Source organism: Leptonychotes weddellii, chromosome 8 (assembly GCF_054177405.1).
Source record: "Leptonychotes weddellii isolate Sample4059 chromosome 8, ASM5417740v2, whole genome shotgun sequence".
Lineage (NCBI taxonomy): Eukaryota > Metazoa > Chordata > Mammalia > Carnivora > Phocidae > Leptonychotes > Leptonychotes weddellii.
In genome coordinates, this window is record NC_138376.1 from 16,331,133 (window position 1) to 16,355,970 (window position 24,838).

At 37.8% G+C, this 24,838-nt stretch overlaps 2 protein-coding genes across 6 annotated transcripts in view; one reads left to right on the top strand and one right to left on the bottom strand.

Moving 5' to 3' along the window:
* The window catches only part of RIOK1 (RIO kinase 1), a 32,941-nt gene extending 23,861 nt beyond the window's left edge, over positions 1-9,080 (bottom strand). The window contains exons 1-5 of one of the 2 annotated variants that reach the window (XM_081827723.1): positions 8,769-9,079; positions 5,623-5,827; positions 3,747-3,837; positions 2,494-2,563; positions 863-905 (exon numbers count right to left, since the gene is read on the bottom strand). In XM_081827723.1, the coding sequence (XP_081683849.1) occupies positions 863-905; positions 2,494-2,563; positions 3,747-3,837; positions 5,623-5,827; positions 8,769-8,839 (480 nt within the window). In that variant the 5' untranslated portion in view covers positions 8,840-9,079. Of the gene's footprint in view, positions 1-862; positions 906-2,493; positions 2,564-3,746; positions 3,838-5,622; positions 5,828-8,768 lie in introns of both variants that reach the window. The other variant, XM_081827724.1, reaches the window with a different exon arrangement.
* A 114-nt stretch (positions 9,081-9,194) lies between these two features.
* CAGE1 (cancer antigen 1) lies at positions 9,195-23,574 on the top strand. Of its 4 annotated transcripts, XM_081827719.1 has the most exons (4): positions 11,262-11,583; positions 14,710-14,797; positions 18,389-18,912; positions 21,264-23,574. In XM_081827719.1, exons 1-4 carry the CDS (start codon positions 11,446-11,448, stop codon positions 22,395-22,397), a joined length of 1,884 nt encoding a protein of 627 aa, XP_081683845.1. In that variant the 5' UTR covers positions 11,262-11,445; the 3' UTR covers positions 22,398-23,574. The 4 variants fall into 4 exon arrangements, with proteins under 4 accessions (XP_081683846.1, XP_081683847.1, XP_081683848.1 ...); XM_081827720.1 differs by lacking the exons at positions 11,262-11,583; positions 14,710-14,797 and adding an exon at positions 9,195-9,773; XM_081827721.1 differs by lacking the exons at positions 11,262-11,583; positions 14,710-14,797 and adding an exon at positions 9,212-9,344.
* The last annotated feature ends 1,264 nt before the right edge of the window (positions 23,575-24,838 follow it).

Consider the following 24,838-nt stretch of genomic DNA (forward strand, 5'->3'; position numbering starts at 1 on the left):
CTTCTCCAACTGCACAAGTGGTTCTGAGCTCTGACTGGGTGTGACTCCCTTGGGGGCAGAGGTGGACAGCAGCAGGGGCGGTGGAAGAGGCTATGACTGCAAAGTGAGTTTGTGCCTCTGTACAGGGCTGGGCAGAAGGGTGGGAGGTGGCACTAGTAATGTTCTGACCCTTTCTATCACCTTCACATCAAAAATCTGGGCCAATGCTAACATCCAATCACAACTCTCTACATACGGGGAAATTAGGAAAATCTGTCCCCACTCTTGAATAGAAAGAATAAAATAAGCATAATTTCTAAACCAAGTAAGGAATTTCTAAATGAAAATACACACACACACACACACACCTGCTTTGTGGCAGATACCCATCTTTTGAGAAAGCTCACAAAATTCCTGCTGACCTTGTTTAAGACAAGACAAAAGATTCCTGGTCTTAAAGTAAATTCTGCTTCCCCACAGAAGAGGAAAGCACTGCATGGTGGCCAGAGAGGGGCATGACTCTAACTTATCTATTAACAGTCCTAGTATAAATAAAGCAAAATGTAGACTTCTAAACTCAAACTACAAGTAGTTTTAGACAACATTAGCATTAAGCAAGAAGGATGAATGCAAACTATAATCCCAAGAGAAAAGAAATGCTCATTTAAAATGAGACTTGCAGGGTGCTTGGGTGGCTCAGTCAGTTAAGCGTCTGCCTTCTGCTCAGGGTCCTGGGATCGAGTCCCGCATGGGCTCCCTGCTCAGCAGGGGAATCTGCTTTTCCCTCTGCCTCTGCCCAGCTCATGCTCTCTCTCTCTCTAATAAATAAATAAAATCTTAAAATAAAATAAAATAGAGAGCTTGCAGCACATTGAAATTGTACCTGTTCCACAGTTGCTCTGTCCGCCTTATCTTTGATGCGATACCTAACCAAAGCCAAAAAAGTATATGTGACATTCAAAATTTAGAAGCCAAAATAAAGTTTCCAAATGTATATCATTCCATGAAATTCCTAAATAGGTAGTTTCTTTAATAATAGATTTCATAATCTCATTGTAGTTTCATTGCTCGGTGATGATTCCTTCATGTCCCCTTAATCATCAGTTCAGTTCCCTAGAGCAAAAGGAGCATATCTGCAATAAGAAAAAATAATTCTCTCCATATTTCAGAAGGAGTGGATAAAAAGAGCAGCTGGAGTAAAGTGAACTACACTGCAAAAGAGAAAACACCGAGTCTGTTAATACTGTCCTTAAATCTTTAATGATTCTATAAATGCAGAATTAGAGTCATTTATACTGCCTTCTCTTTAGAGTTCCTTTCTACAAAGATACAAGTTTTTATCATCTTCAGGTATTTACTGGGCTCTACATTAAAATGCGAATTCTGATTGGCTTCGGCTCACACTAAGTGACGCTATTAGCACTAAACTCATAAAGATCCAAACACAAAGATTCAAACAAACACTTCCGTGAAATAACAAATGACTACGGCAGTTCTCAGAAAACTTCTATCTTGGGGCACTTGGGTGGCTCAGTCAGTTGAGCGTTGGACTCCTGGTTTCAGCTCAGGTCATGATCTCAGGGTTGCAAGATTGAGCTCCCCCCCCCCCCACTCTGCGCTCAGCATGGAGTCTGCTTGAGATTCTCTCTCTCCCTCTCCGCCTTCCTCGGCTCCAGTGGGTGCACAAGCACTCTCTGAAAATAAATAAATTTTTACAAAAAGAAAAGAAAAGCTGGTATCTCTTGTGTATAGCAATAAACCAGAAGAAGGCTGGTTTTTAAGTTCAGTTCTTTTAAAGATTTATTTATTTTAGAGGGAGAGAGTGCATACATACATGCGTACCCAAGCAGGGGGAGGGGCAGAGGGAGAGAGAGACTCCGCAAGCAGACTCCAGCTGAGCCCAATGAGGGGCTCCATCTCACGACCCTAAGATCACAACCTGAGCCAAAATCAAGAGTTGGACACTTAACCTACTGAGCCACCCAAGTGCCCCTTAAGTTTGGTTCCAACACCACTAGTTATATAATCTTAGTATCACTTTCTACAATAACTGTAAACACCTTAGAGTTATTAAGATATAGAAGTTAGCCAGATCTTAAACAACTGATTTTGAGAAGAATAAATAAAAACTGCTCTTAGTTATATCACTATTTAGTTTTAAATCTTCCCTTGAATTTTTAAAAATGTTTCATGGAAGAGAAAAAATTTTAATAAATTCTTAAAAGGGAACATTTTTACACTCTAACATTTTAGTTTAAAACCATTACCCTCCTGAGAGGGTAATGCATCTGTGAATTTCACAAAATTATAGTTTGACCATACATTTCTTAAGACTCAATATTTTCAACTTATAAAGGAAAGGATACCCTCACCTAAGCTAAAAAAAAAGAAAGAAAAAACTGGTTTAAGTATGCAAAGAAATATCCTTTCCAAAAGAATTATGACCAAGATGCTACTTAATTTGTTTGGAATTAGTCCTTATCAGCCATGTATTATAGTTAAAATATTACTTACATATCTGCTTCCTTTTGTCTAGACTTTTCGGTGACTTTATTTATGACAGAATCAGTAACATTTAGCTTATCTGAAAATTTAAAAACCCACAATGTAAACAACATTTAAGACAAAAAGACAACAGTCTGAACAGAATACTTCCCTCTTCCTTATTTTCTAAATATTCTGTTGTATAGAGAGTATCTTTTAATAATGAAAAAATGTTAATGTTTTTATAGCTGAGCACGAAGTTCTGTCTCCTTAGAGACAAGTATTGTCACTCTCATCACCACAGCTGTAATTTCTGAGCCACAGAAACCTGGACCCAGGAATCCCCTCCAAAATACTTCACCTGCATATGCTAAATTTCAGACACTTGTTAATACTTTACACAACTAATATGGATAATATAACTGCCTGAATTCCAAGTCTGATTCTAAAAACTGCAAGTTTCATTTTAAATTATAGGTCAATGATAGGCTATGAGATGTGCTAGGTTTATAATGAGTCAACATCCACAAGACAAAGATGACCCTGCATTTTTAAAGAGGTGGTGGTTCAAATCAACATTCGACAGCTCACTAAATGATTGATGCCTACATAAAAAGTGTCTAGTAAAACAAAATGTACTTAGATTCTATATTTCTAGTACAGTTGACCTGTGAACAACATGGGTTTGAATTGCGCAGGCCCACTCACATGCAGATTTTTCACAGCCAAGTACTGCACATGTATTCCCTCTTCCTTATGATTTAACATTTTCTTTTCTCTAGTTTCCTTTGTTGTAAGAATTAAATATATAACACATATAACATATAAACTATGCGTCTATCAACTGTTTATGGTATCGGCAAGGCTTCCTGTCAACAGTGGGCTATAAGTAGTTAAGTTTGGGGGGAAGTCAAAAGTTATACATGGATTTTCGACTGTGTGGAGTCAGCACCCCAACTCCCACGTTCAAAGGTTAAGTGTATTTTCAACATCCTACTATGAGATAATCTTACCATAAAATCTAATACAAAACAGACGAAAACTTGAACAGGTACCTGTAACTTTATAATTCTATAGCAGAGGAGAAAACAGAAATAAAAAAGCAAAAGCTAACATCTCTTCCTGAAGTCAGGTTTTTAAATTGCTGAGTTTTTATCTTCTCTAAATGTTATCAGTCAGCCAGTAACAGTGAATATGCTCATTTCTTGATCTAATAACATTTTATAACACTTTATGGTCTCTGAAGAACTTCCTCAGAGCCCAAACATATTTTACAAACTCACCTAGATTAATTTTATTCTCAAATTTCCGTAAGACCTTGTCTGCTGGAGTAGACATTTTGGCTGAATTGCAATTGGAAGTCTGTCGATTTGCCTAGAAGAAACGAGTTTCAGAGTTGAAGACACTAGTTTTAAATAAAGACCTAGGGTTCTTTATCACGTGCCTTTTTCCTTAGCTCACAGTTAACTATTAAAGCATCAATACTTGAATGAGAACCCTAAGAAAAAGTTAAGAATCAATCATACTTGTGCAAAAAATTTTTTTAAAAGACATTTGAAATAGGACAAAGTTAGTGGTTAAAGAAATCTGTACCATCTGCCATTTTTTAACCTCTCTACAATGTATTCCTCATTATTATAAATAACAAATTAAAATTAAATGCATTTTTTTGTATGACTGCTTTATAGATTTAAAATTTGAAAATGTCCATTTACACCGAAAATGTATAACAAAGAGCTTAGACCAACATTAAACTGGTTCTAAGAATCTCATTTTGGGCCTACCGTCTCAAGAAAGGGAAAGATTAAGTATGAGGCTTAACAACTTAGACTGGCACTATGCATAAACTTAAGTAATAGCAAAAAGAGAAGAAAGAACCCATAAATAAGAGAATACAGTACAGATAAAAAGGCGCCCATAATAATTGCTAACTTAATCCTGTTATCTCAACTTGGAAGTGTGAGGCTGACTTGTTTCCTGTTTGCATAGACCTCTTTAAAGTTTTCTACTAAACATAACTTTTAAAACACTTCTAAATACAGGTTCACAATAGAAAACACAGGTAAAATTTTAATCACCTATAATCCCCAACACCCAAGATAACAGTTAACATTTAAGCACATATACTTACTTGTATTTCCAGCTTTATTAAAAGGGATTACTCTATGTTGAAATAGCTCAACATCTCACCAATTAATCAATGGAGGAGTTACCAAAACAAGACCCCAAGTGTGAAATTCATCCGGTTATCTTTAATTGCAGGCATTCTAGTCTATGAAATAGTCTTAATATTCAAAGAAATATTGTTGGTTTTTCCCTCCCTCCATCTCTTTCAGAAACTATGCTCCAGGAAGATGTACCATGCTAATCCTAGGACTCTGCAAACTCCTAAAACATTAAGTACCTCTAGTTGAGAAGAAGACTTTATGTAGTTTGGTAACTTGCGTTTTGTACACAGATCATGGTAGATCATAAACACATGTTCATGTCATTAATAAAGACTTCCACTGCAACATATTTTAAAGCTGCACAATATCCCATCATGTGAAATCAGTCCCTCAGCAAATTTAAACAAGATGTTCCTTCCAATGTTTCTCTATAAGCAATACTGGAGGATCATTCTTGTAACATTATTCTTGGCATAATCCTAGAAGAACTGCTGAGTCAAAGCATTTATTTTATATTTTAAACGCTTTTTATCACATACCAGTTCATCCTCCAAATAACTGTGCTTATTTATTCCAACAACAATTATGTATTTTTGGTCTTGGTCAGTTTCATAGGTGAAAAAATGGCATCTCTACACATTTAATCTGCATTTCTTTAATTATTAAGGAAGTTAAACTTTTTTCTCCATGTTTCCTAACCACTTGTAGTAAACTGCCTATTCATGTCCTTTCCCATGCAGATTTTAAAGCTCATCATCTTATCATAATTTAAATGACTCTTTTTAAGTGTACTGATTATGAAAGGAATCTACATCCAGGAAATTATCAGAAATAGGAAAAGGATGAAGAACGAAAATGCTTAAAGACTGGGGCTACAGGCCAACATAACCTGAGGGAAATCTTTCAGTCAATTCCTGAATGACAAAAAGTCCTCTGAAAAAAGACGACATGAACAATAACATAAAGATGTATAAAATCATTTATAAAATACCTGGGGGTTACTCCTTGCATTCGAGATATAACCCTTGGTGAGTTTCCCAACTCCATCATCCCAGTCCCAGTCGTCATCATCATCGTACTCCTCCTCCTCCTCCTCCTCCATCTCACCTCCCTCCGTCTTCTCAGACATATTCTTCTGCAGGTCCTCAAACAGAACACCATCTTGTTCTCTGATGGTCTTCAAGTCAATGCTTTCACTAGAAATAACAATGTTTCAGCATGTTTACACATACCTCTACTTGGATTTACACATGTATTTATTTGTGATACAACAGACTAAATCTATACCAATAAATCTAAAAGTTTTCCTTCCAAAGTACCTCCCCATAAACTCAACACCAGATTGTTTTTCACAGTGCCATTCCCATTGTTTGCTTCTTCTCCAGGTCCTACTAAAGAAGAAGTACATCCTGTATGAAACCCACATCTGCCTTAATGAAGTTAGGATTTATACTGTCATTTTCTCTGCTGAATGAATGGACTCTGACCAGTACACCAGACCTGGCTCTAGGAAAACCATTCACAGATATGCCTTAAGGGGGGTGGGGGGGGGGAGCTTTTTGACAAAATTTGAGAATAAGTCTAAAGCAGCCTTACCTTGAACTCAATGCCACTCCAACAAAAGGAGCTGTATCAAGGTTTGTGTCACACAAAGAACTTCAGATCACCCTTGTTTGTGAAGGGAAGGAATGGTCAACACAAATGAGAGGGAGTCTGTGTGTAATTCAGTACAAGAAGTAGTGAATTCTCAAACCCAGAGAACAGGCCCAGAGTAAAGGGAGCACAACCAATAGGGTGTTTTCCTGCCATGTGAAAATTCACATCAAGTGCTACCATATCTTCTTAGTTATTCAAGAGAAGCCAGAAGTGTGGATTTTTATATCTCCCACTTAACTGGTACATTTAATTTTAACAAAACACTGTGCATACCAAACAAAATATGTCCGCAGGTCAGATTCAATAGAGGTACTACCAGTTTTGACCTCTCATGTAGAGAACAAAGACAGGAACCACATATAACAGCTGATAATGTGAACTACCATCTTAAAGACCAGACTTTAGTAAATTCAGATGATCAATCCTGATTATTAATTAGCAACAGCTCACAGGGCTCCAACTCTCCATAGATATGGGTGGGAAGAAAATAATCATTACACATCTGCTATTTATATTTACTATGATTTTTGTAAATACAATCCTTAATTTGATCCTTCAATTGCCAGTGATTTAGAGTGGCATGTTTAAGTTATACTTCATTTCTACCAGAACTTCTCAACCTCGGCTGGACAATTTTTTATTGTGGAAGGTCGTTTTGTGCCTTGTAGGATGTTTAGCAGCATCTCTGGCCTCTACCAACCAGATGCCACTATGCAATCCCCCGACCTCCCTGTTGTGACAAACAAATGTCTCTAAAGATTGCCAAGAAACCATGGAGTGTGGTGGGGTCACAAAATCCACTGGTTTATCTTCACAATATCCAATGATGGATGGAAAACCAGTGAACACTCATTACTGTTAACTACTCACCAGCCACATTGGGCTGTTTCGTCTTCCTACTTCTTCCCTAAAGCCTTATATATGCCTATCTGGAAACAAAAATCTGGAATGCATTTGAAATAAAAGCTTATTTCTCTGGCTAAATCTAATGTAACCTTCCAGTACTAGCCTATGATCATTTGCTCAGGGAAGTCTTCCCTATTCCTCACCCATTTTTCCTCTATACTACTTACCCAATTCTAATACAAATATCTATTGTCTAATTATTTAATGTTTCTCCTCCTACCATGCAAGCCCTGTGTCAATCAAGGTGATGTTTACCGATGTATCCCTACCCACTAACATTAGATCTGACACACAGAAAATGATCAACATATATTTACTGAAAAAATCCCCAACTGATTAATAAAATCTTCATGTAATGAATCCTTACTGTGAACATAAAGTAAAAACCATTTATTTGGAATTTCAAAGGACTCTCATGCTTCATGTAGGAGTTATCCTTAATTCCTTTTGCCTCACAGCCCAACATCCAATCCACCACCAAATCTTGCCACTTCTTACGTCCAAAATCTAGCTCCCATCATGTCTGAACTGAATAAATTTTTTTTTTAGACAGTGCAAATGAGTTGGGGTGGGGGTGGGGTGCAGAGGGAGAATCTTACGCAGATGTGGGAACCCTGAAATCGTTACCTGAGCTGAAATCTCAAGAGTAAGACGCTTAACCGACTGAGCCACTCAGGCACCCCGACTTTATCAATTTTGAACTGCTTCCACTCATACCCTCCAAAACCATCCTCTCCTTAATAGAGTAACTCCTTTAAATCATAAATCACATTATGTCGTTCCCCTGCTAAAATCTCTCCTATGGCTTTCTATTAAGACCTAAATATCCCAGCTCCTCAACACTTACAAAGCTCTACATGATCTGGCCCCTTCTCACTGATCTGGCCCCTTCTCACTTCTACATCAGTACCTAGCCATCTTCTCAACTACTCCTGTTGTGCTCTAGGTACAATGGCCCGTAAATCTTCCCTTCACAGCCAAGAGGGATACCAACGTTGGGCCTCGCACTGTTGTCTCCTCTTGCTGAACGGCTGTCCCTTCTCCTCTTCTTGAGATTAGTTCCTTTTTGTCGTTCAGACCTGGACTTAACTCTCTCCTGACACTGTCATTAGTCTACCAACTGATTTTAATTATTTGCATAGTGTCTAATATCTGCTTTTTGGGTTTTTTTTTTTTTTTTGAGTACCTCTAGGTACTCAATTGTCAGTCCGTCCCAAGTAGAAGGTAAAATTCAATGACAGCAGGGACTTAGTCTTGTTCATCACCATCTCCAGCGCCGAGGTCAGAACCTGGCATACAGGTGCTCAAATATTTTTTGAACGCTGAATGCAGTTAAAGAGCAAAAATCTATGTTCCTAGCCGCTATCCCCAACTGTGCCTGTCAGCGATGCTAACTAATCGGGGACTCCTTTGTAAAGTGGCTTTCATTAACTCTGCCGCAAAGTGGGATAAAAGACCCGGCCGGGATGGAGAAAGAAGCGGAACAACTACCGGTCTCCCTCAAAAGCCTAAGGGGGCGGCGGCGGAGGAGACAGCAGAATCCCAATGGAGTCACAGTGTCCAACCGGCGCCCACCTGTCGGAGGAATCCGCGTCGTCGAACTGCCCCGGGACCACCCGGCTCATCAGCAGCCGCCGGTAGTCCATGACGGAAGCGCGCAAAGCCCCGACGCCCGGGAGGCCGTCCGCCCAGCGCTGGAACAGGAACCGCACAGAGACAGCCCTACCCGCGGACCACCAAACCGCCTTTCGGCAGAGGCCCGCCTAGAAAACTACTCAGAAGCCCCTAAGCTAAAAGGGAACGCCACGTGCTAAAAAGGGGATGCACTTTCAACCCGAGGAACCAAGCTCTCCCCGACCGGAAACTCCCGCCCGACCGGAAGTCTCAGCCCTGCCGGAAGTCCCCCCCACAGCTTCGCCCAAGGGGGCGAGGGGCGGGGACGAGGGCACGGGAGGAATACCCGGCCGAGATTGGCTGGCGCGGCGGGCTGACGTCACACAGGTCGTTCCAGCCCGCCTGCTTGCCTTCTGCTAGTTTTTAAAGGCCTTCAGTGGGAGAGGCCTAAAAGCGTTCTTCCTCCCGCAAAATCCCGTGCTGAGGGAGGAAGGACGAAATCCTTACCGCGGATCCAAGAAACTATGGACCCTGGAAGTGAGCACACTTTTTAGACTTAAGTTTGGTGCTTTGCTTTGAGGGGGAAATAAGATAAGTGATTTTAGAAAGTTTGTCATACGACTGAAAAAATTTTAAAACGAAACTATAATTTTGGGCGGTAACTCCCAATGACTTTTTTAACACCCATCTTAAAACAGCGTTAGACTGTCCTGGAATATCTATCTAAATATCTGTATAAATATTTTTAAAGTGTGGCATAAATCTGGTAAGGACAGAATGAAAATGGAAAGCTTAACTTAAAAAGTAAGCTGACAGACTGTGCCATATGAACAAAGTTCTAAAAGTGTAACTGGAAGTTCTAGACCATCAAAAAAATTTAAGAAATAAGGCTCGTGCCTTTTTCTGCATTTGGAAAACAAAGATTTCCAGCCCAGGCAGCATTTATGTGTTTGGAAGATGGAAAAGGTGAGCATAAAGTTGGGCCTTTCACTAATCCCAGCTAGCCTGCTTGACTCACTGGCTTTTTTTATACTTCCAGTGATGACATGATTTTGAAAAAAAAAAAAAAAAATCAAGCCTCAAAAAATTATTCATTAATTCGATAATTCAATAAAATAATCCAGGCAAATGGGTAGTGACTGTAGATTGAGAAGTTTTAATAGAAATAAGTCATGGGACTGCAGGATTCATTCAATCAATATTGACTCTGTGAGTGACATTACTATTTGCCGTAAGGACTACTGAAAAATCATGCATGGACTCCTCTGGAGGCATTTATAATCTAAATACTGGGGCACTGGCTGGCTCTGTGGGAAGAGCATGTGACTCTTGATCGTGAGTTCAAGCCTAGAGATTATTTAAATAAATAAAACTTAAAAAAAAATCCGTAAATACTAACACCCTTGAAAAGGTGGCAAATACTAAAACAGTAAAATGAATAGCTGCTGAATTGTGATAGAGATTTAGACACAACAACATTGCAGGAATTTTAAACATAGATGAATGGGTAGATAGGAAGATTTCGGGAGAGAGAACATTTGCCATGTCAGACTGAAGTAGTAAGGAGCATGATCTATTTACAGGGAATTGAGCCGGATCTGACTAGAACAGCGGAATACTGGATAGGTAATGTGGGTCCAGGCTATGGGAGACCTAGAAAGTCAAGCAGAAGAACTTGGACTCCGTGTAATTGGACATCCTTTCCACTCCCATCCCCTGACAGACCTGAGGAAGTCACGAGAGTATGGGCCAGTGTGATGATGTAAGAGGTGGAAAGAAAACATGGGTTGTGAAAAACATTTTTAAAGGAGGAATGGACAGGACTTGGTAACTGGATAGCCCAGATGATGAGGTAGAAGGATACCAAAGGTGTCTCCAAGTTTTCAAATCCAAGTGCCTGAGAGAATAGTGTGGGATAGGAAAGTGGGAGAAAACTAATTTACAACATTGGATTTGATTTGATAATGACATAATAGAGAGTATCAAGTAAATAGCAACACAGTATTTTGTGGAACCTGATAGTCCTCTGATAATATTTTGTAAATATCTTTTAAGTAACTGAGAGGTCCCTTCATCTTCTGGGTCCCAAGTCTTTTAGGAAATTATTGGATAGTAGCCACATATATATTGACTTGTTTTTGTCCAAATTGGTATTTACTACAACACAAAGTGACCATGGTATACTCAAACTAAAAATTTTTATTTTTCTAATAACCTGACAATGGACATTTAAAAAATTTAGGACAATGAGGGCGCCTGGGTGGCTCAGTCGTTAAGCGTCTGCCTTCGGCTCAGGTTATGATCCCAGGGTCCTGGGATCGAGTCCCACGTCGGGCTCCCTGCTCGGCAGGAAGCCTGCTTCTCCCTCTCCCACTCCCCCTGCTTGTGTTCCTGCTCTCGCTGTCTCTCTCTCTGTCAAATAAATAAATAAAATCTTTAAAAAAAAAAAAAAATTTAGGACAATGAATGTTGCTTTCTTAACGCAAGGAGAGATGGGGGAGGGGAACCCTTTGTTTGCATATACTAATAAACATTAAAATTATGTTGTTTTTTAAAAGAAGCCTTCCATCATTCAACAGTTAGGAACAAGGACTGTCAAAAAGTTTGGTCATCATCTTCAGATCCTGTGCATTTTGAAATGGATGTTTCTCATGAAAAATTAGGAAGCATGTCGGAAGTGGAGGCCATGAATCTCAGCAGTCTTTCTCAAGACTTCACCCACTCAAATTCTCCCTTCTATATGGAAACCAGCAGTACCACTTCAAACTTGCCTCAGGTGTGCATTGCTTATAAGTTCTAGGAGGTACAGATATATTCAGCTTTCACATTGTCTTCCATACAAAAATCTCCTCAAAAATATGAGGAACAATAAAAGAATTTCCAGTGGAGGCTCAGAGGAGGGGAATACTGGGTTTGGTTTTCCCAGTTCCCTTAGTGTACAAAGAAAGAGAGAATTTTACAAATAGTGTTAAAACTGATCCTTTGTAGCCTCCATGTGAAGTCTTAAGTGTGCAACCAAGGGACATGGCCATGACAACTCAGTGACGGGCAGGAAAAGAGTCCAAGGGACTGGACATTTGATCTAGAGCATATTCTAACATGTCAGCATGCAAATGATTCAAATGTCATTCCTAATGGCATTGACAGACCCTGCATGTAAATGATTTTCTATCTTAAGGAAAATTCCAAGTGCCCTTTCTCACAAAATAAAAGATTATATTGTCCCAAATCATGATGAATGTTGTTCTAAATGTTTCACAATTATTAGCAAGTATGTAAATAATAGGAATGAATTAGGTTGTGCCATATGTAATTTGACTGTTCAAAAATGGACAAATATTGGCAGTTTCATGTGGATTAGCCCATAAAATGGCATAACCTATCTAAAGGGCTATTTAGTGATAAGAAAACACATTTTATTTTTAATTCTACCTCAAGGAAGTATGAAAATGAGATATGTTCAGAATTACCTTTAATAAATAAACATTAGGGTTGCTGATGAGCTCAGTCAGAAGAGCATGTGACTCTTGATCTCGGGGTTGTTAAGTTCCAGCCCCAGGTTGGGTTTAGAGATTACTAAAAATAAATAAATAAATAAACTTTAAGAAAGGTATCATTTAAAATAAATAAGTAAACATTAGAAGCAACCTAAATTTTTATCAGTAGGGACCTAGTTAAATTATTTCACAGATTTACAGTGGATATGTAAACCTTAAATATGGTAATACAGATACAGAGTTGACCCCTGAACAATGCGGGGCTTAGAGGTACCGACTCCCCTCACAGTTGAAAGGCTTCATATAACTTTTGAGGCCCCCCAAACCTAAGTACTGATAGCCTACTGTAGAGCGGAAGCCTTAACAATAACATGAATGAACAGTCAATTAACACGATTTGTGTGTTAGATTTATTATATACTGTATTCTTATAATGAAGTAAGCTAGAGGAAAGAAATGTGATTAAGAAAATCATTAGGAGTGGGGGTGCCTGGGTGGCACAGTTAGTTAAGCATCTGACCCAGTTTCAGCTCAGGTCCTGATCTCAGGGTTGTGAGCCCGCCTCAGGCTCAGCCCTGAGCATGGAGTCAGCTTAAGACTTTCTCTCCCTCTCACTCTGCCCCTATCCCCTGCGCTTACTCTCTCTCTCTACCCCCCCCTTTCTGTCAAATAAACAATTAATTTTTTAAAAGATTTTGTTTATTTGAGAGAGAGAGTGAGAGGGAGAGCAGGGTTGGGGAGAGAGAAGCAGACTCCCAGCTGAGCAGGGAGGCCAATGCAGGGCTCCATCCCAAGACCCTGAGATGCTTAACCATCTGAGCCACGCAGGTGCCCCTAAACAAATTAAATTTTTTAAAAAAGAAAATCATTAGGATAAAATATATTTACAGTATTATACTGTATTTATCAGAAAAATCTATGTGTAAGTGGACTTGGGCAGTTCAAACTCATGTTCAAGGATGAACTATATATTTGTTGATGTAGAAAGATGATCATATCGCTTCTCCCTAGGTAATGGGCTTTTGAGTGTTTTTACTTTCTTTTTTAAAAAATAATGTTAAAGATTCTTTTATATAATGATAATTTTTATCATATTTTCATTTTTTTAAATGATTTTAGTTATTATTTGACAGAGAGAGACACAGTGAGAGAGGGAACACAAGCAGGGGGAGTAGGAGAGGGAGAAGCAGGCTTCCCCGCGGTGCAGGGAGCCCGATGTGGGGCTCGATCCCAGGACCCTGGGATCACGACCTGAGCCGAAGGCAGACGCTTAACGACTGAGCCACCCAGGCGCCCCCATATTTTCATTTTAAAAGAAAATTTTGTCATAGTGTTAATCAGGGTCTAACATCTTATGTATCAAATTATAAAGAACGAATTCTTAAATTATGTAAAGAGGTTCTCTTTCTTGGAATTCACTGAGTATTTTGTTCTTTATAAAGAATTTATAGACTAAAGGAACAAAAGGCATATTTTAGTTAAAAACACTATTATCATAGAAGGCTAGAGTTAGAAGTGAGCTCTGTATTTGACAAATAGTGGAGTTCCAAGAAGTTTGTGTAAATATAACATCAATACATGTGAATAATGCTATTTTATTTTTCAAGTATATTATTCTTGATACTTTTAAAATCTCATTAGCAGGAATGGTCTAAATTACCAAGGAGTCTAAAAAAACAAATTGTTGTAAAATATAACTCAGTTTTTCTCATACTTGAGGTACATTCAATAAGTACAACAATGTAAGAAGAAGCATGACTGAATAGAGGTTTGTAACCAGATGACTTTAGTAAGAGATACAAATTTTTTTAGAGCATCCTCTAGGTCTCACATACTTGATACACTATCCATGATTAAACCAATGCTTTCCTCAAACTTTCAAAATACTTTCTTTAATATCTTACTTATACTATTAATTTAGTTCACAAAACCTTTTATCCTAGATAACATTAAGGTAACTTTAAGAATAAGCCCTACATGAATTTTTTTAGATTTCTATCTGTTGGAATCATATTTCACCTCATTACTGGAACCCTGGATCTTCACTGTCAAGACCTGAATAACAAGTATCCTCGTAGTTGTTTAGACCAGATTTAGCAAACTTCAAAGGGTGATCAGAGATATATACATTATCATACATCCCTACATTTATAGTAACATGATTTGACTTACCAAAAAACCAAAATATTAAAATGGCAAGATACTTGCTTAATGTCATTTAATATCGTAATTCCATTAGCATGGTTTTACTAAAAAGGAGTTCAGATATACAGTAGGAAAGGGTACCAGAGTACATTCTACCCATGCAACAAAAAGTTACATAGCAATGCATATACATGTTCAGAAGAGGCTTATGATATTTATTTGAAGTATTAATATTAATGCCTTGTTTATTATTAATACAGAATGAAATAAAGAATGCTGAAAGGGAAGATGAGTCTAAATTCACACATTGCGAAGAAATTTATTGCACACTAGATGATTGGTTAGGTGGTGAGTATCTCTTTGTTGGCAATACGCAGAGAGATTTTTGTGTGTGTGTCCTATGATAACAGCAATAATAGTAATAGCCAGGTGCTAATATACACTTTATATGCATGATCACATTTAATCTACAAACAATCCTTTGAAATAGGGCTTTTTTTTTTCTTTTTAAATAAGGGTTGTTTTGTCTCTATTTTACAGATGAGAAACATGAGGCTCAGAGAATAGCTTGAGAAGTACAAACCATAAGCAACACATTTGACTCCACTAAAATTTTTAAAAATTTCTATATGACCAAATTATAAACCAGAAAAAAAAGAACAAGACTCAGACTAAGATACATGCAGTATGTACATTGACAACATTAGTATCCAAGGTTAAAACTCCAATAAGAAAGAGACATATATAACTCGATAGAAAAACAGGCAAAGAATATGTATTAGCTTGCTAGAGCTCCCATAACAAAACACTGCAGACCAGGTGACTTCAACAATGGAAATGTATTTTCTCACAGTTCTAGAAGCTGAAAGTCCAAGATCAAGGTGTCAGAAGAGTTGGTTTATCCTGAGACCTCCCAGATAGCCGTTTTCTTGTGTTTTTACATGGCCTTTTCCCTGTGCCTCCCTGGTGTCTTTTCTTCCTATAAGAACACCAGTTATATTGGATTAGGGCCCCAGTTTTATGACTTCATTTAACTTTAATTACCTCTTTAAAGGCCCCATCTCCCAATATAGTTACATCCTAAGGTACTGGGGGGTAAGCCTTCAACACAAGAATTTTGAGGAGATACAATGCAGGCCATAACAGTATCTAATAGGCAGATCACAGAAACCTGCAAGATTATTAAAAAGACCACAAAATTCCATTTCATACGTATCAGTTTAACTTGCCTGGAAGGATGTAGCAGAGCAAAGAAACTTTTTTGCTATTGGTGGAAGTATAAACTGGTGCAACCACTTTGGAGAGTAATTTTGCAATGTCTAGTGAAGTTGAAAATACATATTTTCTATAATCCAGCAATTCCACTTTGAGGTATATACCCAGAACCTAAACAAAAATTCTTAGTGTACATTGAAACATGTATAAGGATGTTCACTGAAGAGTTGTTTTTAATAGCAAAATTAGAAACAAATATCTAACAAAAAGAAAAGAAAGTGTAATCCTTCAGTAAAATTAACTAGATCTACATGTATTTACATGGCTAAATCTGAAAAGCAAAATTTTAAGTGAAATAAAGACTTTCATGTGGATATACATTTATATTTTTATATGTGATATATAGGTTACAAATATAATTTGATTCTAATTACATAAAACTTAAAAACACAGAAAATAATACTATATTTCCACAGTTCACCCAGTGTGCTGCAGGATCTTTTGAAATATTTAGGAAACAGTGATACTTGACGTCTTTTGGACCCCACAAACCAGTAACTTGAGATAGTTCACTATTTCAATGTAAAACCATACTATAACCCTTTCTATAAAATATTATTTGCAAAGCTGGGTTTTTGGAGGTTGCTATGATAAAAAGCAAGTATTGTATGAAAAGCAATGTGGAGTAGAAAGTGAGGGTTGATGTCATCCTATCTGATTCCAAGATTTGAAACATGTGGTACCCAATAGTGCATCCAAATAGTAAGTTTGGTTGTATAAGAATGATATAAAACATTATGTTTTTCTTTCAGTTTATGTATATTTTTGAACATCTACTAAGTTAGGGCAAATACTTTATTTGAACCTATTTAATAAATGGAACTGTTAGGTATTTCTCTTGGTCTTTTGGTGCTGTGTGTAATTACTGCGACAGTAAGATGTCACAAAATGAGAAATTCTGGGAAGTTGATATCTATTATTTAAGGTACATAAATGAGTAGGAAAATATGGATGGGAAGAATGAATACATACCAGCTTCAGTTCATCAGTAGTTATCTCTGGGAAGGGGGAAAGGAGGGAATTGAGATAGAAGGGAGGCATCATTAATTTTGTAACACTTTCTTTCTTTCCACTTTACCTTATTTGCTTCTGATTTTTAAAAACGTTTTAGGTCTGGATCATTTGTCATGTTGAGAAACAGTATAGCATAGCATTTAGAAATAGTATTCTAGATGGCTAAAATCAACAACACAGGAAACAACAGGTGTTGGCGAGGATGCAGAGAAAGGGAAACCCTCTTGCACTGTTGATGGGAATGCAAGCTGGTGCAGCCACTCTGGAAAACTGTATGGAGGTTCCTCAAAAAGTTAAAAATAGAACTACCCTATGACCCAGCAATTGCACTTCTAGGTATTTATCCAAAGGATACAAAAGTACTGATTCGAAGGGGCACATGCACCCCAGTGTTTATAGCAGCAATGTCCACAATAGCAAAATTATGGAAAGAGCCTAGATGTCCATCGACAGATGAATGGATAAAGAAGATGTGTATATATACACTGGAATATTACTCTGCCATCAAAAAGAATGAAATCTTGCCATTTGCAATAATGTGGATGGAGCTAGAGGGTATTATGCTAAGTGAATTAAGTTAGTCAGAGAAAGACAAATATATGATTTCACTCATATGTAGAATTGAAGAAACAAAACAGATGAACATAGGAGAAGGGAAAGAAAAATAAGATAAAAACAGAGAGGGAGGCAAACCGTAAGAGACTCTATAGTTAGGGGAACAAACTGAGGGTTGCTGGAGGGGAGATGGGGGGGATGGGCTAAATGGGTGATGGGTATTAAGAAAGGTACTTGTTGGGATGAGCACTGGGTGTTGTGTGTAAGTGATGAATCACTACATCTATCCCTGAAACTAATACTACACTATATGTTAACTAACTTGAATTTAAATTTAAGAAAATAAAAAGAAAAGAAACAGTATTCCAGAACTGCAGCTGCACTGCGTACCCACTCTGTGACCTTAGGCAAGTAAACGACTTAATATCTCTTATGTCTCAGTTTCCTTATCTGTACAATAGGGATGATAACAATGCCTAGCTCATGAGATTGTGAGATGAAACAAGTTTCTATGTGTTTAGTATTATTCCGTTGTGCTTTTGTAGTCTTTGGAAACATATTGAAAACATTTTAAAATTACAGTATGACAAAAGAGTTTTGAAGATATCTTAGGATTGGTTGCAATGGTATTTGACCAGAATGACTATAACAAGCTTTTTTGTAGCAGTCATGTGAGAACTTCCGGCCCCTGTGTAAAAGTGGTTCTGTTTTGGGTTTTGTTTTGTTTTTTTTTAAAGATTTTATTTATTTATTTGATAGAGAGAGACACAGCAAGAGGGAACACAAGCAGGGGGAGTGGGAGAGGGAGAAGCAGGCTTCTGGCAGAGCAGGGAGCCCAATGCGGGGCTCGATCCCAGGACCTGGGATCATGACCTGAGCCAAAGGCAGACGCTTAACGACGGAGCCACCCAAGCGCCCCTAAAAGTGGTTCTGTTTTGTTTGCTAGCACAGTCATGCTGAAATCCACTCAATAAAAAATGTTGTAATTAATATAATTTAAATAGACTCCAGCAGTTTCATAAATGTAAATATAACTGTTAACATACAAGTTTATGGTCAGCTAATTCTTATTTCCATCTTTCTCTTTCTAATGAGATGTCAGCATTGGAAATGATTCACAGAACTTACTAACTCAGCCAGTTGACACCAGCATTTCCCCCTTGAGGCAATTTGAACCCATTTGCAAATTTCATCTGAGAGAAGCATTTAATAATGAAATGATAACATTTCAAAATCTGACAGAAAGCTCACCTTACAAGGAGAAACCAGAAATGCAAAGTCATGTGTATAATTATGCAAAAGATACCAATATGAAGGAAGATTCATTTAAGGAAGAAGATCCAGTGGGAACTGGCATGTCCGCAAATGAAGACCAACTTGCTCATGAGTGTGTCACACAATGTTCTAGAAGCCCACCTCTAGTGCACAGCGGTGGAGAGACACTGAAATTCATGGAAATGTCACTGCCTAAAAGTGCTTCCGTGGAGTCTGCGCTCAAACCTAGTCAAACTCAAAGCTTCTTGTATAAGGAAAAGGTACACAGAGATGTTGAAAAACCATTTTACAAAGAGAATAGCTTTAACCTCTTTGATCTGAGAGCCAATGATAAAACAGAGGAGGTAAGATTTTTGATGGTCAGTATAATTTGTAGAGTGTTATATGTGCTTTCCAAAAATATATATATTTATATATATTTATATATATATATGTTTTATATATATAAAACCTGAGACATTTCCAAGTACTGCTAGATAATCTAATCAGCACGAAGGAAATTGCTTCTCTGGGGAAAATGCCTTCTGAGAGCTTAATCAATTTAGAAACAAATTCTTTCTAATAAAATCAAGTCCATATGTGAAGATTAGCTCTCCCGAATGATAATTTCTTTGAGGATCAGGGCTCTGTCTTGCTCATCCTTTTATGTATCTTAGCATCTACCTAGTGCCTTGAATATAATGAATTACGTTTGGTGAATCAAATTGGCTGGAACTCAGTTTACAGTAAGGAAAAGGTTAAGAAGAAGAAGGAGAGAGACATTAGGTCATTTGACAAGAAAATCTTAAAATTTTTCTATCGAGGGATTTCTATTGACAAGCACAAAATATTAATTTTTCTACCAAAGTGAAAATATTAATTTGTCTTTTGACTTATTCTTTCTGGGCACACATGTAGTATCCTAAGAACACTGAAGATGCCAATAGTATAAATCCTGTGTACTCTCTGAAAATTTTTATAAACTAACAATTTTAAGAATTGGTATGGGCAAATAGATAATAATCCAGGAATAGCACAAATAGTACTTTTTTATTGTAAGTCTGATGAAAAAAATCTATGACTATTATGTTTCATTTACAAAATGAGCAGTTTTTTTGTTCATTTATTTGGAAGCAGTATGTAAAAGAGAACTTTATTTCCCTATGTTGATTCTGCAAAATGACATTTAAAAAACTTGTTTAATTAGTGTTTCTCAAGATTGCTCCTTCCTATTTCCACTGCATTTAGTCATTTATTCAGCCGATGAATACTTTCAGCAATCTATTATGTGCTAGGCCTTGTACTATGTGTTGGTTATATAATGGTTTAAAAAAATGCAGGTTTTGTCCTCATAAAATAACACATTAGTAGAGGAAATTCACATTAAATAATCACACAAGTAAATGTAAACTTGCAACTATGGTAAGTGCTATGAAGAGTTATATAAAGTGCATGTAAAGTGTATGTTGTGTAATATTACATATAAACTATAAACTGCAAGTATGATAATTGTTGTGAATAAAATGACAGGAATCTTACTGTTCCTGAAGTAGTGGTAATTGAGCTGAGCTCTGAAGGATGAGTTAGGAGTTAATTAAGTTAACTGTGGGTGGGATTAGCATTCCATGCAGAAGTAACATGTGCAAGGACCCTGTGGCTTCAGGGAGCATGGCACCCACTAGGACCTGGCGGGAGCCCAATGTTTTTGGATCAGAGGTGGCAGGTAGTAGATGAGGATGGACAGGTAGCGTGGGTCAGGCATCAAGACCAGACATTGGAATCTTGTAGGCCTTGGTAGGGATAGTTGTCTTTATCCCAGAACAATGGTAAACTGTTAAAATATAGGGGTCTAGTTACTCTAAATTCTAGAAAGTTATACAGCCCACCCCTGCAGTTGTCTTTTATGGGGTTTTCTATTTTTTAAGATTTTATTTATTTATTTATTTATTTATTTGACAGAGAGAGGGAGAGAGAGAGAGAGCACAAGCAGGGGGAGCAGCAGAGGGAGAGGGAGAAGCAGGCTCCCCGCTGAGCAGGGAGCCTGATGCAGGACTCGATCCCAGGATCCTGGGATCATGACCCAAGCCGAAGGCAGATGCTTAACCGACTGAGCCACCCAGGCACCCCCTTTTACAGAGTTTTAAATATCATATTCATTTGAGCATTTTCTTACTACAACTTATTATTCTTTTAAAAAGCCCCCAAAACCTGTATTGTGGGAGAAAATCAATCACAAGGCATGTTCATCTGACATTCTTACATTCACAGGAGTCATAGCCATGAGATAATGATTTAATGAGCAATAAAAGAAATCTTCATTCGAAAGAGGCCTCACAGACTCTAGGGTAATTGATAAATTTGTTTTAATTCATTTGAAGTCAAAGAAAGTACCTCACATGTGTTCAGAAAATTTCATATCATAGAAAGTTGGTGAGAGTATCAAAGCTGAGTTTTTCTTCTGAAAAAGTAAATGTGATCCATACCTCTATCATATATCTACTGCTCTGCTGTGCTATTGGGTGCCATATATACATTTAGCAGTTACTACTTAAGTATGTTTGTCAAGTAAGTATTATTATTGGAAGCAGACATTATCATTGCTCTTTTATAGCTGAGGAAAGCAAACTAGAGATCTAGGATTTAAGGCCAGCTATATATGATTTCAAAACTTACCATCTTTATACTCTTTTTCACACTTATGTACTCTAATTTATAGATCGCAGTGTCTTCAAAAGGGATACAGAGCTTTTGGGATGCTCCTGAGATGCCAGTCTGTCACCATAAGGAGGTCACCGTGCGGGACGTGGACAGGCCAGGGACGGCCTCACCTTGGTCTCCTGCAGGCATTTCTTGGAGTGGTGAAGCATCTCCGGAGGACAGCAAGATGCCCGACCCGAAGCAGAGCTTGGAAAGCTCACAGCCTCTGGAAGAGGACATGGCTTTAAATGAAGTCTTACAGAAATTACAGCACACTAACAAACAGCAGCAGACTCGGATCCAAGACCTGCAGAGTAGCAACAAGTATTTAGAGAAGAAGATTGAAGAACTACAGAAGCAGACTACCAAACAGCAGGTGTTCATGGACATCATAAATAAGCTGAAGGCCAAGATGGAAGAATTAATTGAAGACAAATACAGAGTGATGCTAGAGAAGAGTGACACTGACAGGACGCTGCAGAATTTGCACGAGGTCTTAACTCACACCCAAAAGCATCTTCAGGAAGCTAGGAATGAAAAGGAAACCTTACAGCTGGAGCTCAAGAAGATCAAGGGCAATTACGTTCACCTACAGGAAAGGTACATGACTGAAATGCAACAGAAAGCTAAAACTGTCAGTCAGTGCCTAGATATGGACAGAACCCTAAGCGAGAAAGAAAGAGAGGTGGAGAAGCTGCAGCAACTCAAGGGGGAGCTGGAAAAGGCCACCACCTCCGCTCTGGATTTGCTGAAAAGGGAGAAAAAGGCCCGAAAACAAGAGTTCCTGTCTTTACGTGAGGAATTTCAGAAGCACAAGAAGAAAAACCTGGAAGAAAGACAGAAATTGAAATCGACACTCAAGAAGCTGATCATTCAAGTTACTCATTTGCAGCTCATATCTGATACCGAAAAGGCAGAGAACACCCAACTCCAGCAGCAGGTCACGGAAGTCAAACAGGAAAACGAAAGGCTTCGGCAGCAGGTGGCGAGGAGCCAGGAGCAAAATGATGCCCCCCCTCAGTTTGAGACGCCTTGGTTAATGGAGCACGCCGGGGAAGTGGTAACGGCGGATATCAAAAAGGTATCGGCACAAATTCGGAATCTTGAACGCAGAATTTCATGCGTTGCTAACAGTCTGCTGATGCACATTTAGACACCGCACTCACATTTGTTGGCAGAAAGAATTATTAACGAAAAGAAAGAGAATGGAAAATGTACCACAGGTTTGGAGAAGTTTCTCCGGTTCTTGGGTACTCAGATTAAAGAAGGGCCATTTCTGGCTTCTTGTGACTATTTTGGTAGAGGTGAAAAATAACGTGGGAATTTTCTGGGTACCTCTGATCAATCATCTGAAGCACCACTTGAGAAAGGATCTTTTAGGTGGGGATCTCAATGTTTTCATGCCACATCTGCCTAACAATGAAACTAAATAATGCAATTTCATATTTGGTTTACATGGTCAAACCTATGTTATATCACATATTCATTTTATGACATTATAAACTTTGTGATTGAGCTGTAATTGACATATAACATAGTTTCAGGTGTGTAGCATGATTTGATATTTGTATATGTTGCAAAATGATCACCACAATAAGTCCAGTTAACATCTGTTAAAAACAGCATGAGAGCCTCATATCAATAGGTTTGGAGAGGCTGTAATATGTATTCTCTGCAGTGCAAATGGCTTTCTTGGCAGACAACCTGGAAGTGATCCTTTTCACAAGCCAGAGCATATCTATTTCAGTTTTGTAGGCCTGTCTTAAAATATTTATAGTATAACCTTTTTAATTCTGACTACTTAGAAAGAAGGCTAATCTGAGCTAGGAAAATGTATTTTTATTTTAAAACTCTTATAACTTGAGCTGATTGTGTTCCCTTGAGGATGTCCTTAGAGGACTTTTTTTCAGGAATCCGTAATTAGTACAAGTATTGTTTGCAAGTAAATAGTTCTATTATTTTTTAATGATTCTCAGGAAAATATTGTTCTCTTATGTTTAAAAAATTATCTCTGCAATCTTTCCTCCAGAAAGAAATCAGGATTATCTAAACTAGTGCTCCTCAAGAGTGCGCATTTCTAACAAGATTCTGAGTCTCCCCAGTGCCCTGGGCTGAGGGTCACACTTTTGAGAACCGCTAACCTAAGCAGAGATGACCTTAAGTCAACTTAAGGGTCTGTATTTTGTCTTCCAAAATAGCTGCTAGCCAAATCATGACAAATTTTGTATTGGTAAACTCTGAATGAATTAGTACAACTGTATAGAAGTTTATCACAGTACATTATTTTTTTCTTGAGCTTTCTTTAAAAAAATAAAGAGTAAAGTAAAGTTCTTTGTTTTATCTTGACGAATCAATTTCTTTAATATCCCCAAATCATCCTTACTCCGCTTTTAGTTTTGCTTTTCATTAATTCTACGTATATTTTCTCAAAAGTGTGGTCTGGTGGGTCTATGAGGTCAAGGTATTTTCATGGGAATAGGAAGATGTTATGACCTTGCCACTCTCATTTTTTTCACAAGTGCTTCCCATGGAGTTTTCTAGAAACTGTGTGTCATTCATTGCTTTTATGTCTGACCAATGTATGAAGCAGATGTGAGAATTCTGCTGTCTTCTATGAAGTCAGCATTGCAGATATTTACAAAAATGTAAACAGTGCCACTCTTTTCACTAATTTTTTCCTTTGGAAAATGTGGTAATTTCATATTAAAATTGTTATTTATATTGACACAAGGGATTTATTGTTATTTGAACGGATTAGTAAGCAAATAATTTTTAAATGTTCTCAGTCGTAATTTCTAATACAATAAGTAGTTGTAGATAGAACCCACATAAAAAAAAGCCTTTTAGGATTCTCAATAATTTTTGAGTCTATAAAGGGGTCCTGAGAATCCAAAGTTTGAGAACCACAGTTCAGAGTTGTTGTTTTTTTAATAAATATTAACATTTAGCTCTTCAAATTTGAGTGCCATGTTTTTAGGGCTTCTCAGAGGTTTTTGGGTTTTTTTCCCCTTTTTTCTTGTGTTTTTAAAATTTAAATTCAATTAATTAACATATAATGTATTATTTGTTTCAGGGGTACAGGTCTGTGCTTCATTAGTCTTACATAATACCCAGTGCTCATTACAACACATACCCTCCCAATGTCCATCACCCAGTTACCCCGTCCATTCACCTCCCTCCCCTCCAGCAACCCTCTGTTTGTTTCCCAAGATTAAGAGTCTCCCTTTCTGATTTTGTCTTGTTTCATTTTTTCCTCTCTTCCCCTATGATCCTGTGTCTTGTTTCTTAAATTCCATATATCAGTGAAACCATATGATAATTGTCTTTCTCTGATTGACTTATTTTGCTTAGCACAATACCCCCTAGTTCCATCCACATTGTTGCGAATGGCAAGATTTCATTTTTTGATGGCAGAGTAATATTCCATTGTATATATATACTACATCTTCTTTATCCATTCATCTGTTAATGGACATCTGGGCTCTTTCCATAGTTTGGCTATTGTGGACATGGCTGCCATAAACATTGGGGTGCAGGTACCCCTTCGGTTCACTACATATTTATATTTGGGGTTAATATCCAGTAGTGCAATTG

Excerpts from the sequence above, each read along its gene's own strand:
- CAGE1 (XM_081827719.1), top strand. The coding sequence starts at position 11,446 with ATGGATGTTTCTCATGAAAAATTAGGAAGCATGTCGGAAGTGGAGGCC. Across the intron at positions 11,584-14,709 it reads CCACTTCAAACTTGCCTCAG|AATGAAATAAAGAATGCTGA; the intron begins GTGTGCATTGCT and ends TTATTAATACAG. Across the intron at positions 14,798-18,388 it reads ACTAGATGATTGGTTAGGTG|ATGTCAGCATTGGAAATGAT; the intron begins GTGAGTATCTCT and ends CTTTCTAATGAG.